At 43.2% G+C, this 15,221-nt stretch overlaps 1 protein-coding gene across 2 annotated transcripts; it reads right to left on the bottom strand.

The window, feature by feature from the left end:
• Positions 1-350: 350 nt before the first annotated feature.
• acox3 (acyl-CoA oxidase 3, pristanoyl) lies at positions 351-14,615 on the bottom strand. 2 transcript variants are annotated; one of them, XM_040181808.2, is made up of 19 exons: positions 14,433-14,615; positions 13,535-13,698; positions 13,082-13,179; positions 12,513-12,648; positions 11,557-11,631; positions 11,379-11,468; positions 11,157-11,300; positions 10,629-10,717; positions 9,041-9,137; positions 7,818-8,000; positions 7,578-7,700; positions 7,367-7,487; positions 7,176-7,298; positions 5,762-5,875; positions 5,517-5,632; positions 3,948-4,122; positions 3,798-3,865; positions 3,559-3,645; positions 351-1,527 (listed from the first exon to the last, which is right to left on the bottom strand). In XM_040181808.2, exons 2-19 carry the CDS (start codon positions 13,652-13,654, stop codon positions 1,408-1,410), a joined length of 2,079 nt encoding a protein of 692 aa, XP_040037742.2. In that variant the 5' UTR covers positions 13,655-13,698; positions 14,433-14,615; the 3' UTR covers positions 351-1,407. The 2 variants fall into 2 exon arrangements, with proteins under 2 accessions (XP_040037742.2, XP_077961865.1); XM_078105739.1 differs by having other exon boundaries at positions 13,017-13,179; positions 14,433-14,538.
• Between the last annotated feature and the right edge of the window lie 606 nt (positions 14,616-15,221).

The raw sequence follows: 15,221 nt of genomic DNA, 5'->3' as shown, positions 1-15,221 counted from the left end.
AAAACGACCAATAACAGGATTAAATATATGAATGCTTCACAACGCAAAAATAGCCACCAAACATCCAGCATATGAATCGTAAATGCCCCTTACCTTGAAAAAGTGGTTGAAAGGGGCAGATCTGCAGAACACATGCAGTGTTTGTGGAGAGTAAAATCACAATTTTGACTGCTCTCGTTTCTGGGCCTCGAGGCCTTCACGAGAACTCTTCCTAGACTAGTAATCCTCGCTCTATCAATGTAAAACCTGGGATGACACTTGGATGGGTTTCTAGCCTGATATCTCCATTTTTTTCGGACTTATAGGGCTGTTGGTGATTTTATTTCAGGCAAATCTCAACATTAAGATTATTTTGTGTTATATTGATTTATTTCTTCACCAGTGACATATAAACTGCTTTTAACACATCAAAACACCCACAATGGTTCTCATGTATCCCAACAGAAACAAAATGTCCACATAGAGAAAGTAGTATTACACATTTTTATTATGAATATGCCATTTTCGGAGCAGACGCCAAAAATCAGTCTCAGGGTGCAACAGGTTTACAAGATTTCATTTCATGTAGATTTTACAACATCCATGCTGTTGTTGTTCCTATTCCCTGTTTATTTTCAAAATATCATAACATTATGGATCCTACAATGCATGGTCCTTTTTAAAAGGACATATAGGGTACACATCTAGTAGTCATGTTATTAAAACATGCAATCGGCACGGTGAAGAATGAACACAATTTTAATAGTTCATCAAAAAACATTTTCAGAAGGTAATATCCTTCTTGCTGCATTAAGGATTGAAACATGGTAAAGCAGTTATTCCCATGTATAATTTACATAATCAAGATTTCTAACACACTAATGATCCCTAAAATGTGGTTTCAGCTGCTCTTTATTACCTTACAAAAGGTTGTAGGTTTGCTGACATACAGTTTAGCCAATAGAGACAATTTGTACTCCTTTGAGAACAACTTATTGGCTGAATGGATAGGACAAAAAGGCCAATGCATATGAAGCAAGGAAACTAGAGGGTGCCCGTTGGTCCCGTCCTCCTGCATTTATGGTCAAACTGATACATGAAAATCGACAGCATCCTAAAACTCGATTGAATTGGTGAGTCCGTCCCTTTTCATTCTTTCCTCAAACTGTGGCTTAAATGTCATCTTTTATTGTTAAAGTTTGGTTCAATATGATTTGAAGTTAAATAATTTCATCTGGTTATAAAAATGGATCCATGTTGATTTAATTGAACCCCAATAATAATCATCACAGAGAGCAGTGTAGTACTTTCTGGCAATAGTTTGTGATCATATAGTCATTTAACGTGCAGAATTTCTTTAAGGCCACAAAAACACATGTTCCTCTTCCAACTCCCTAGTGTCCAGGAGTCCAGAGCGGGTTGCGGGTTCTAGAGTTTTGGACGGAGGGATCCGACCACTGGCTTGTCGGAAATGAACTCTTTCCACCAGGAGGGCCGTTCCAGCACCTGGTTGCCCTGCATCACGGTCGCCCACAGGTTCTTGTAGAGCTACGTGTGAGAGGAACAAGGGGTTCGGATTAAAAAGGTCCTGCTCCAAAGATCCAAGCACAAACACTCTGGAACCACTTTCCTAACAGGACTGATGGATACTCTTGTACACATATAAAAGGGGATTACAGAGTGTGTGTGTGTGTGTGTGTGTGTGCGCACACACACAGACATCTGTTTCATGCCTTGCCTCCTGTCTGACCAGACATGCAATCAAAGCGTCCTTTGGATCCGGTCCAACCAAAAGAAGCGGTCATCTGGGGGATACTGTAAACTTACACTAGCCCCTTCTAAATGTCACATTTCTTTCAGATTTCAGACACCTGATCACATTTGGTGAATTACGGGTCATAGCCTCGCAATGTTATTTGTACCCGAACGCAGCTGAACAGGAAGTTTGTTTCTGTGCTTACATTTCAGTTCCCAGCAGGACTCCTGGCTGAGTGACGACGACTTTACGCTGTTTATCTCTTGGGATTAGTTTGATGACGTGACTCCTTTTGTTGTTTTTATAAACGAAGGAAGACGACCGAATGAGATTTCTCCCTTTGTGTGTTTGGCTTTCTGGTTCCTGGTAACGGTTTTAAACTAAAGAAACAGTTCGCTCAAATCAGGCGAGGAGTTCATACTAGTGATTTAATACCCACATGATATACTGTAACTGCTTTGACGTCTAATTCCTTTTGACTTTTTTTCTTCTCTTTTACTGACAGTGCAGACTCATGGGTCATGATGGTGGATCCCTTTAACCATTAGGTTACACATACAGAGTACCAACACAAAGAGCTAAAACAATGAATGATTACCAGTAACCCTGGGGTGAGGGGTGGAGAATTCTTACTTTCTGAAATCTATTTTATATTACTATCAAACCAAACACTTTTAGATTTGTAGATTCAAACAGATTTAATTTACTTTTTTACTTTTGTGTTGTTAGCACCGTTATTTAGCCGATCAGCAGCGTGTCGCCCACCGGCTGCTGACAGCTGATATTGTTAAAAGTAATCCTATTAACTGAAACCCCAGTGGAACCGTTAAACAGTGAAAGTCAAACCGTATGTTTGCTTTGAAATGTCTTTCTTTTTTTTGTGGCTATAAGAACATTCAGATGTTCATATCTTTCGTATAATGAAGACCATCCACGTCATGCCAAAAGTAATACAGCAGAGACACAAAAGGAATTAAGCGGTATCAAATCGCCATATTACAGATGGATCGTCAAGAAACCAATTTCTCTGCGAAAATAAACTTGAGCGACCCCGAGGCTGAGTACCACGATGGACCGTGGTGCTTTACTATTATTCAGGAAAAACAAATCTTAGTTGAGTCTTTTTTGTGAACAGGGAAGTGCAGAGCACAGAGTTAAAGACAATTTATGAGCAAAGCCAGCTAAAGCTCCGCACTCATCTCCCAGTCATGGGGGGCCAACGACTAGACGGCTTGGGGCGGAGTCACTGAGGTGGGTATATAATAGTAATCTTACCATTTGAAGAGGAAACTAAAATATTATTCCAATATAAAAGTATTTAGATCAGTAACCATACATAGGATAAAAATACAATCATTTATTGTAAAAGTGTAATAACCTCTCTCTATTATTTATTCGCCTAGCGATGGTAGAGTGCAGGCGTAAATAGCTGGTTATCTGGAACCAGCTATTTATTGAAACAAAAGCGTTCTTTTCGAACGTTACACTGCTGATCGCACTATGGATCACTAGGGGCTGCATGTCACCCATCGACTAAAATGACACCACTCTGCTAAACAATGCGTATTGTCACGAGATATGAAAAGTCATGTTTTCACGTTGGACCCTTGCCTCTATTGGCTCATCCAATCACAAACATTGCATTGATAAGACGAAATGGAACCATGGAAATAATGTCTCTGATCTTATAAAAAGTGGAGGCACCAGTTCACCATTCAAAGCTCTCCAAATGTCTTGGCAGGACAATTCTTTGACAACAACTTTGACTCCTGAGGTATAATTAGGCTCAATGTGTGTGTGTGTGTGCGTGCGTGTGTCTTTACCTGTCCATCAGCGTTGCCTATGGGCGAGTTGAGGATGAAATCAGAAGGTGCAAAGACATCCACCAATGATACAGCATCCTCCTTCAACTGGGGGAGACAGACAGAGCAGTTTAATGTCGGGTAGAGGAGCAGAATCTACCGCAGCTATAACTTTGCAAATACAGATAGAGAAGGACACAAAAACCCAATCCCAAATAACCATACACACTATAAAATAGTACAGGAGGATGTTTCTGTACCTGGGAGCAGAGGGTGAGAATGGCCATTTGGACCAACTCTGTCGGCTTCCTTCCACTCAAGTACCCACCTGTGCGGTAACAAATGTCAGAAATATCAATACAATGTGATGTCTAGATGGATGTGTGCAATGTGTCGAGGACGGTGCGCACCCTGGTAGAGTGTGGCCGTGTGGCTGCTGAGGCTCCACAGCCCATACAGGGCGCACAGCTTGCTCAACACAGGTCTGAGACCAGCAGGTGTGTCCTGGTCAGTGGTCAGATCATGAAATCTCTGGAGGCAGTTGTGTTCTATGTAGGCGATGGCCAGGGAGCGGCAGTAGTAAACCTAAACACACACACACAGACAGACCATTTTAAGCTGTTGTCAGAATAGATTAGAATTTCTGATTTATTATCCCACAAGCCCGAGATCTGTGTGGGATAAACGAGGAATGGGCGAAGCAACCTTTCGATATTGTTTGTTCACAGTTTTTTTGAAGTCTTAACTTTGGCTTTGACAAAAGTTAGTTTTTTTTTACATCCAGTGATGCCGAAAGTACCATATTCTGTTGAGGGATTACTTACAGATGTACAGCTCATGTAGTGACCTGTCAATCATAAGGTAGCCCTGCCCATTCCATGATTTGTGGTCTATTTGACTCCAAAAACATTAGTTATTAAATGAATATCATGGTGTATTGAAGAAGATCTGAAACTAGAATGAGTGCAACAAAAAGTGAAAAGTCATTTTCTCATCGATTTCTATGCAATCAGTCAATGGTCACCGGCAGATGACATACTTGCAATATCTGTTCGGTTATAGTAATTGAATCTATTGTACATCTTATACAATGTTCATTCTGTACACATGGCATCCATTGTAGTCTGTCCATCCCGGGAGAGGGATCCTCATCTGATGTTCTCCCTGAGGTTTCTTCCCTTTTTTCCCCATGGAAGAGTTTTGCATTTTTTGGGGAGTTTTTCTTGTGCCGATGTGTGGGTTTCGGGACAGAGGATGTCGTATGTGTACAGACTGTAAAGCCCTCTGAGGCAAATTTGTAATTTTGGGCTATACAAAATAGAGAAAGAAAGAATAGAGATTTTAGTTCTGCATTGGCTTCACTTTTAATCCCACCTGGAATAACGATCAGCAGTCACAGAAGGCCGCTCTAATGATGCACAAGAATGGGAGAAAGGCAACAGCTTTCTCTACAGTTTAGGTTACAGCCATTTAAAGTAAGTGAATTTTCAGTTGTTCAAACCAAACGACAAAACCAGGCCTATCTTTTATAATTTTACTGCAAACCACGTGTTTTAAAATAACTACTTTATTTAGTGCAAATTGAATCACACAGAACATGAAACTAAGGGAGAAACTGGTACACAGATACATAATAACAAACGTACTGAATGCTTAATTCTCTTGAAACTAACATTTCTACAACAAACGTTAAAGTGTGGTAAGAATTCTAACCAAAACAAGTCGATGACGTAATCAAGTGACACACACATTTCCCAGAACCACAACATACGCCCATGTGACACTGTGAACTCCAGCCTGCATCATATTGGTTTGTGACATAATAACGTGAACCAGAAAAAACTATTTGTTGAGCTGAACATTCGTTCGGTTTCTGATTCGCTTACTTGGAAACATTAGATAAGTAGTGTATTTGAAAGAAGGGACAATGGAAATGAACACATGGACAGCCCAAAAAGGAAGGTTTGTGTGGATCTCACCTGGCTGCTGTTGCGGGCCTCAAAATCATCCTTCCCCGAGGCCCTCTGCTCTTCAAGCTTCCTCCTGCTCTCCTCAAGCAGGAAACACACCAGCCACTTATAGGCTGCCAGTGGCACTGATGTGACAAAAACAAAACCAGTATAGTCATTTGCTTTTACTGAGAAACACATGTAGTAATGCTGTGTCTCCAATATTAAGAAAAAATGTTGATTTTGGGAAATACAACCTTCTGTTTAAGGAGTACCTGCAGAGTCCATGCACTGCTCCATTGTTCTTGCTGTGAACTTTCCTCCCAGTATGTTGAGGGAATCCTCCAGGAAATCCACAGTGTGGAGAGGAGACTCGATCCGTACACCGTCTGAAACCACACAACACAGCAGCTGACCACCAACTCTGGCAGGAGAAGCAATATGGAACAGAGATTTTACCATGAAGGTCTCAGGTGTGAGAAAAACGGCCAGCTCTTCACTCTTTCCAGGATCATAGAGGGGGCTTGGGAGTATGCTCATCCAGTCTACATGTGTTTTGTGGACTTGGAGAAGGCGTATGACCGGGTCCCCCGAGGGAAACTGTGGGAGGTGCTGCGGGAGTACGGTGTGAGGGGGCCCTTGCTTGGGGCCATCCAATCCTTGTACGGCCAAAGCGAGAGCTGTGTTGGGTGCTCGGCAGTAAGTCGAAGGCGTTTCCGGTGGGGGTTGGCCTTCGCCAGGGCTGCGCCTTGCCACCAATCTTGTTTGTGGTTTTCATGGACAGGATATCAAGGCGTAGTCGGGGGGAGGAGGGTCTACAGTTCGGGGGGCTGCGGATCTTTTTGCAGATGATGTGGTCCTGATGGCATCTTCCGTCTGTGACCTCCAACTCTCACTGGAGCGTTTCGCAGTCGAGTGTGAAGCGGTCGGGATGAGGATTAGCACCTCTAAATCTGAGGCCATGGTTCTCAGCAGGAAACCGATGGATTGCCTACTCCAGGTAGGGGATGTGTCCTTACCCCAAGTGAAGGAGTTTGGCCGGAGAATCGGAGCAGCGGGGGCGGTATTGCACTCGCTTTACCGCACCATTGTGACAAAAAGAGAGCTGAGCTGGAAGGCAAAGCTCTCGATCTACCGGTCAATCTTCGTTCCTACCCTCACCTATGGTCATGAAGGATGGGTCATGACCGAAAGAACTAGGTCACGGGTACAAGCGGCCGAAATGGGTTTCCTCAGGAGAGTGGCTGGCGTCTCCCTTAGAGATAGGGTGAGAAGCTCAGCCATCCCTGATGAGCTCGGAGTAGAGCTGCTGCTCCTTTGCGTCGAAAGGAGCCAGTTGAGGTGGTTTGGGCATCAGGTGAGGATGCACCCTGGGCGCCTCCCTAGGGAGGTGTTCCAGCCTCGGCCAGCTGGGAAGAGGCCCCGGGGAAGACTCAGGACTAGTTGGAGAGATTCAACCCCACCTTAACAATATCCTCCTTCCTTTCCATCCTTTAACAGTGGGGCACATCAGCAATGGGAGACAATTGTGTCTATCAACAATAAGTGATCGCCAGTCAATTGTTAAAACAGAACTCTAATTCCAAGTTGAACCTTTTTGCAGTCATTTTGATGGAAGGCCCAGGTCTACACCTTACAAAGTGGTAACAATAAAAGCTTGTAACAGTGCTCATTGGGTAGTGTACTGACCGCGGTGCTTAGCGTGGAGCCAGCTGAGCAGGTAGTTGCTGGTCTGTTGCAGCAACACGTTGTTGTCTCCTTCGTATGTGCAGTTTGGATCGTTGTCATTACGCAGATCACCAAGCCGGTTCACTGAAGGAGAGTGTCAGTAGTTAAGTCTCCGAGCGTACTCTGTGTGTCTGTGTGTGTTGGAGACTCACTGGCCAGGTATCCGTGTCCACCGCAGGCCTCTCTGCACTCCTGGATCCCCCTCTGAGCGGTCCACGAGCCCAGTGGCTTACTGGAGCAGCCTATGGCATGGATCTCCCTGCCCATCTCTGCCTGCATCATACACACAGCACAGACGTTGATACAGAAGAACAACTCTTGATATGGACACACACACACACCTAACCCGTCTTCTTAACTCACTTGTCGGCCACTCTTGTCCCTCATCATCTGTCCAAGCTGAAACTCAACAAAGTTCATGAAGATGGATTTGGAGAAGTGTTCGAGAGCATATGCTGCTGCCAGGTACGGGATCAGACGCCATTGCTGCAAGGAATACGGTGTCACATTCAAAAAGTGACGTGGATTCAGATGCCTTTCGACAATGTAGTTCTACTTTGATAAGGTACATTTTCTCTCATTACCACTCCCTCGCATCCTGACCTGTAACTGGTACTCCAAAACAGGAATCTCCTCCATGTCTTTGGGTCCAAACTGTCTCCTGGTGGCTGAGAAGCGGATGGCAACAATCAGAGCCAACTTTAGGTTGACGAGGGCCATCCTGGTGATAGAGATCCTGCCGCCTGACAGGGCACCAAGAGACTCCCCGAAACGCTTGTTGGGATCCTAAAAGGGCAACAAGATATGTTGGTGGGGCCATTAAAGAATAACGCTGAAGATAAGAAAATGTAGAGTCTTTATTCTCATAAAGAAGGCAAAAACCTGCATAAGAACAGGACAGAAAAAAGACTGTTGCTCTTTCCAGTGTTCAACAACTTTCCCATTTGCAGGTGTGCTTGTGTTTATTCAGCTGTTCCGTTCAAGCCTTTGGATGGAGAAAAATGTAAGAACATTCCCTGCATGCACTCATCTGCAAACAGACATTCGACATTCAAAATGATCTAGAGCCAATTTCCCACCTCAAGTACTGGAAAACATGAAAGGCAAGACGCTGGCCCGACAGTGATGGGAATCACACTTTAGTAAAGAACCAATTCTTTATAGAAGGCTTTATTCATTGTTTTATCTGGCAAACTTGTGGGATTATAAATACATGACAAGAAGATTAGAAGCTTTTCCAAACTGTATTAGGGAGAAAAAAAAGAAAGTACTTTGACCGCTAGAATGTCTCATAGTTTCATGTGTGCAGGCCTCCATCTCGCAGACAACAGGCTGTGGCTCGGGTTGTACAGATGATTGTCCATTAGAGAGAGTGGTTTGATCTTTTTACATACTTCATTTTAATGGCTCAAATCAGCTCAAATATAGCCAAACAAAAATGGTGGCCTTTTATTTTCAACAGCATATAAACAAGCTTGTAGACCACCTCTTTGTAATCTTCAACTAATTCTGACTTATTATGACTTGGCGATCTGTTGTGGGTAATCATTTTGGACAAAACAATAGCTGTTTTTTTATTATTACTTTAGAATTGTTTGTCTTGTAAAGTATGCATGTACAATATGCATATATTGCATTACTTTTCAAGCAGTTGTATCCTATTGTGAGACTTGTCTGTTGAGTTTGATCGAGTCATCTCTGCAAAGCAAGTCTGTGGCTCAACCAATGATCATTTGCCAGAGATTAAACACTTACACAAACTACCTCAACAGGCTTGGAATGTCAATCGAGTGCTCTCCTACGCCACTAGTGGAAATTTTACGAACCTTGAACGGTGTAAGATATCGGCCATCGGGAGCGACGTCTCCAGTCTTGTTCAGCAGGTTCTCCCGAGGGACCCTCACATTATGAAACAAAGCGAACCTGAAGGGAAGAAGATGGAATGGCTTTGTGTTACAAAGACACTGACAATATGTGCACAACCACAAGGCAGGACGCACACTTTGGAATCAGTGTTCTTCCATTTGTACTGGTCTTGCTTTGTCTCTAGCAGAATGTCTCACAGTGCAGCAACATTTTTGCACAGAAATTAAAAACAAACTCACAAAACATATACATCAATGAAAATGTATGTGGAACCTTAAGGTGTGTCGGTGTCATTAGTTATGTGCTACTTCCACTACGCTATTAAAATAAGACACCTAAACAAACAGGCCAGAAACTAACAATTTTGAACCTTGAAACAGCTCAAATAAACATTTCAAAGACCTAAAAGATTAAACATATCTTATAGAGTTTCAGATATCATCATCATCTTTTTTTGTATTCGGTTAAAGGCTACATTAGGTTGAATCTTTATTTACAACAAAAGTCAAAACAATAGAGCACAGGTACTGGACGATTACCAGCATCGACCAAAATGTTGGAACGTTTGAAATCGAAATAACTATTTTTGTTAGGTTTAATTGCATCCCCATTTACTCTTTTCAGGAAACCCAATGAAGCCAGTCCAATGCTGCCTGTGCGTCTGCTGTTCCGCTTCTTTAGACTATGAATGGAGCTCCATCTAGCTGCTTCACTGAAGTACTGGCGCACACAGGATGCTGAAGGTACAGGAGGGAAACGTTTGAAATAAATAAAGATGTATCCAGATGTGATCCAGATGTCTTCTTAACAGTAGAAAGGTAACCAGAAGCAGACAGTCGGAACTGTTCCGCCCCCCCATCACTTACAATGAGGCACAGACCTCATTTACACTACAGCAAATATTAAATAATCCTAAAAAGCTCAGAGACGAAGGAGCGGTATTAAAAAGAAGAAAAAAACAAATGGAAAGAAATTTATCACATTTGACCTGAGAGCGGGCTGGTCAAACATGGTCAGTAGAGTCCGACTCTAGTGCTTTGTAGGTGACAGTGAGAAACTAGATAACTTTATTTGCTATGGGGGGGGGACACATATATCTCGAAAGCTGCTTAACATGGGAGACAAACAACAATTGGTCAAATATTATATTAAGCTGACGCAGGTTGAGGACAACAGCAGGGGACAGTGGACCGATACTCGCAGAAACAAGACAGAGGGGCAGCATTTACAGAGAGATGATCACTGATCAGTACTTTCTCACAAACGATATGATCCGCCATGTGAGCGACACGGGATTCATTAATAGTAAAGAACTCAGTGGCTACGCAATCTGTACCATTCATATGCAGATTAAAATCACCAGCCAACAAAGCTTTATCTAGCTTGATTATACTGTAAAATAAATGTGTTAAGTTAGTCCCTGTGTTTCCTCAGACATCATAAACAGGATGTAACAGTTTCTGATAAGCCCACATTAAAAAGACAACCACTAAATGCTAGGCTGGATAATGTCATCCGTTCAATCACTTGAGAAGGGGAAGCGCCTACCCGTTGTCCAGTCCGTTCTGGCCCAGCTTCTTGCCCATGTCTCCAACCAGCACACCAGGCAGAGCGAGCAGCGTCTTGGGATCTCTCACCTACAGTACAACGGTTATAGAGTTAGGACCTCTAAATGTGTATGGAGCCTCTATGGGAAAGAGACGTCCCATCTTACCTTTGAAAGAAAAAAAGCGATTGGTCAAAATCGAAAATTAAAAGAAGGACCCCAAGTTTCAGTAGCTCTCAAACTATGTCAATAATTGTAACGTTTTTTTATGTCATCAAAAAAAAAGTTTCAACTGCCTTCATTTCATTACTTTGAAAAACTTCCAACTGCTTCCATCTTTTCACTTTAGAAAAGACAAACTTCTCTGCGATCATTTTTTGTACAAAGTGCAAAGCTACTTTTTCCAGCGTGCACCTGTGAACTCCAATAACGCTGGGATTTATTATATGCAGTTGCACAACATCACACCAGATAGAATTGACAATAACCGCCTGTAATTGGGTGAAGGAGCTGAAGCTCAAAGGTCTCACCGGCACAATAAAGGAGTGCAGGCCGTGGCACGCCTGGTCCGGGGTGTACAGCTGGGCGAACACCATGGCGTGGGTCGCCGTCTTGCCCAGGTTCCCCACCCAAAACTTGGCGGCCTCAAAGTCCGGCGAGTTGATCACAAACTCCTGCCGAATACAACGTTAGAGCTAGACTGCTGCCAGGGATGTGGCCGGACATTCAGACACGTGTACATGTGTGCTGACCTGGGTCTTGGGGTCATAGGTCGCCGTGGTCCTCATGGCTCTGGTGTTGCTGCCGTGGCTCAGCTCGGTCAGCGCAAAGCAGCCGAACGTCTACAGGTGGAAACGTGACGAGGATGAATATCACCCGAGTGAGATTGGTGGGAGCTGTTGGTGGCTCAGAGCCGTCCTGAAGTCTTACCGTCATGTCTTCGACATCTGCAACGTACTTGCTGTGTCGGGCAGATCCTGTGTTGGCAATAGTTGCTCCGAACATCTGAAACAAAAGAGTTTTTTTGCACTCTTGAATAAGACAGCGACTGACAAAGCTGAAATGAACGCTTGTTACACCACAAAGGTTCCCACAGTTCCAATATATCAGTGGACTCCTCTGAAAGCTTTAGTCCGTCCCAGATTGATCATGTCGATAGTGCTACAGGTTCTTTGAGAGTGGCGCTATTGCTCCTCTAGAAAGGAGGAGTTTGCTCCTTGGTATATCCCCGTTTTAACCATACTGCCCTACTTAGGGAGCTGTGCTCCATAAATGCTGCGTTACCAGAGTCCTTAAAAGTAGGATGGGAGCTTCTCCTGCCCTTCTCCGTAAGGTTCCCCCAGCATCGAAGGGTGTTTTTCCTGTGCCGATGTGAGGGTTTGTGAGGGTTTCAGGTTCGGGCCAGATGCTGCACACTTTACCATTACGGTCAACGGGGGGGGCGTTGACGGTCCGATCAACAAAGGCCGGCGAGGGGGTGGCGCTGACGCTACGCCAAAGTCATCCACACTGGGCCGGATGTGGCCCATGAGCCGTTGGTTTGAGACCCCTGGCTTAGCCATAAGGGTTGCGAGAAATTAAGCCAATAAAGAAGTGCCTTGAACCTGCATCATCTCTACCAGCCACCAGGAGGTGACTCCTCTGGTCCTGTAGAATTCTATGAGAAAATGACTACTTCTCTCTTGCTTTCTTTCTTCCTCAGTAAACATTATAAAATATAAGTTTATGTTCTCAATATCTAGGTCTAAGTTGTCTACAATACAGCATGATGTTTATTTAGTGAATGATTTCCACGTAGAGTCAAACAGGCCATAAAGCAGTTTTAACTCGTTGCAACTTTGTGATTGAGAGTTCCTTTTGCTCCACAAAATGAAAAATGCACTCACCCCTTTGTTGAGGAAGTACTTTGCCGACATGGCCCAGTCATACATGCCCAGACAGTCACTGAGAATCACAGTCTTCCAGGGATTCGACATCACCTCATCTCTTGTCAGAAAGTCATAGCGGAACAGCTGCTTCACCCTGCCGACGTTTTATCGGTCAAGAAGCAATAAATAACGTAGGATAATGTTAGAAAAATGTATTCAACACCCGTATAAAATCAGTGAACAGAAAACGTATGCTTGCAAGCATGGAGCAGAGGTGAAACACAACACACACCCTCCGACAAGTGGCTGACAATAACGTAGCCAATCAAGTAATACTACGCAATACAATAAATATCCGGGTCGCTTCAGGTTTTTGGTTCACAAATTCCACCCGGCAGTGATGATATAGAAGACGATGCGCAGTGTGTGGGATTCCACGCTCAGTGAATGAATGGTGTGTGTGTGTCTACTCATCAGCTGGAATAGCCTTTAGTGAGCTTCTGCTAGTAGCAATGAGCCTACCTCACAAACACCATACGGCTATAAGGAAAGCAGGTTTTTGGTCCAATGTTACGGAGTGATGATACCTGAGGAAGGTCATCGCTCTCATTTTCTCGATGGGGACGTCTTCCCCAGGCTGACGTGCAAACAGAGGGTCATCCTCAAGTGTTTTTAACACGTGTTGCTGCAGGAGAGAAAAGAGATCAATTTAGAAGATGAGTGGAGAACATTTAGAGAACTTCAGACACCCAAAATGCACTCCTGTTACAAGAAGTCAGGGGGTAAAAAACAGCATGTTTCTTGCGTACATAACTTTTATTCAGTTAGATTTTTGGGATCAACAGGCAGGAGCACCTTTGTGACGGCAAATGCTGCATAACCACGAGTTTGATTTCTAGCCTTGATTTCTTTTATCGCATGTCATTTCCTATCCTCTTCTGTCCATTTCCAGCCCCTAAACCCTGTCATCCAAAATAGTGGGGGAAAAAAAACGAGAGATATAGTCTGACCTAGAGAGAGTGTTACATGCTGACAGCTACCTTAAATGCCACGATGTCCTCTCCCTCTAAGAAGAAGAGCATGTCCTTCCAGTTGAAAGAGGCTTTTTTCCGGTAGAAATCCAGCGGGCCACTGGGAAGGTCAGCCACGTTGTGAGCCATCTTCTCGAAGCTGCGACGGAAGCGGTTGCTAGGCACTGCTCGCTCTGGAAACCAACGAGGGAGGAAAATCAGATGACAACAACCGTGGAAGAAGAATCCAGATCGGTTATCCCAAAACCCAGAGGTTTACCTGAGGTGGTTTCTAACAATTTGATTAACTTTAACTTAGTTTGAGAGTTAGGTATTTCTTGCCTTAGAAGAATGGTTTCTGTGAATTAAAAACTAGCTTTTTGCTTACAATTATGGCAAAACCATAACCGTGTTTATTTGTTATTTTAAATGCTATCCTTTGTCTTGTCTCGTCTGGACCCTGAGTCTGAAATCAATTTTGATTGAAAGACCTTCAGCAAGACAGCTGATATAAATTATAAATAACGTAATACGGGTATTACGTTATTACGTTATTGCACAGGAATTGAGGGTGAAATGTGAGTCCAGTCTGCGCAGACAGGTTGGTTTATGTGGCTGTGAGATAAGAAACTGTCCTGCAGAGTAAACGAACCATCAGAGAACCTGAGCACACAGTGCAAAGGTGGAAAGCGGCAACCTCACTGACATACATGTCTGTCTGTCTGTCCGTCTGTCCCTGTCCATTGGGACACAGCGTTAACTAAGGCGCTGATGAAGAACGGGATTCCTAGAGAAAGTTAAGTTAGCTGCTTTGTTTTAGCTTCAAATTAACCGACAACATTAACGTTACTGACGTAATTTATATAATCACTTACAAGTGTGTTTTATTGGATCTTTAGCTTCCGCACACGGACACAATGAGTCTTACCTTAAAGCCCCGTGTATAGTGTCCCTGTCTCTGTCGGGGCATTGGTGTCCAGCTGGGTTTGTGTGTCAGAGGTCCTGCTGTTCCTCGTCTTCTTCTTCTGTGATGTTTAACGGCAGCTTGCATCTCATTGGTCGCATTACTGCCATCTTCCGGTTTTCTGCTTTCGTTGTCCCATCCATAGATATTATATATAAAGGCTACATGTCTCATCCGCGCTGCCGGCCAACGGCCACACATGGCGGCCATCTTGGGAGGGGGAGCTCGCTCACCCATAACCTTGTGTTGGTAGTGATACATGTACTTTTTTAAATAACCATAACTTAAACGGTTTGATTTGTTTTAAACGTCAGAGATGTAGTTATGACACTGCATACATAATATGAATAATTATGTTATGTTCTAAAAAACAGAATAATGTTGTAAAATAGGTACAAGATTTCCCTTTACAAATATACATCAAGAAATGCTGTTGAAATCGAAATTCATACAAAAATGATATTGAACAGAACATTATTCATAAGTATGCAGTGTCATAACGACATCTCTGACGTTTATAATAAACCAAAACATTTAAAAATCGGTTGAAAGTGGATTATCTATTTATGAAGGAAAATTTGAATAAAAGAAAAATATATAAACAGTCTTTTTTTTCCAAATAGTTTTAACTGTACATAACAACCATGGAAACTTGTACTGACTTACAGGCTGTGGAAATTGTAATGGCATGCATTGTCTGTGATTTTTTTCTCTCTTTCTTTATATTATTTTCTATTTTCTCTTATTTTTTTA

Source organism: Gasterosteus aculeatus, chromosome 7, assembly GCF_964276395.1.
Source record: "Gasterosteus aculeatus chromosome 7, fGasAcu3.hap1.1, whole genome shotgun sequence".
Classification (NCBI taxonomy): Eukaryota; Metazoa; Chordata; class Actinopteri; order Perciformes; family Gasterosteidae; genus Gasterosteus; species Gasterosteus aculeatus.
This window is presented reverse-complemented; position numbering and strand designations above follow the sequence as displayed.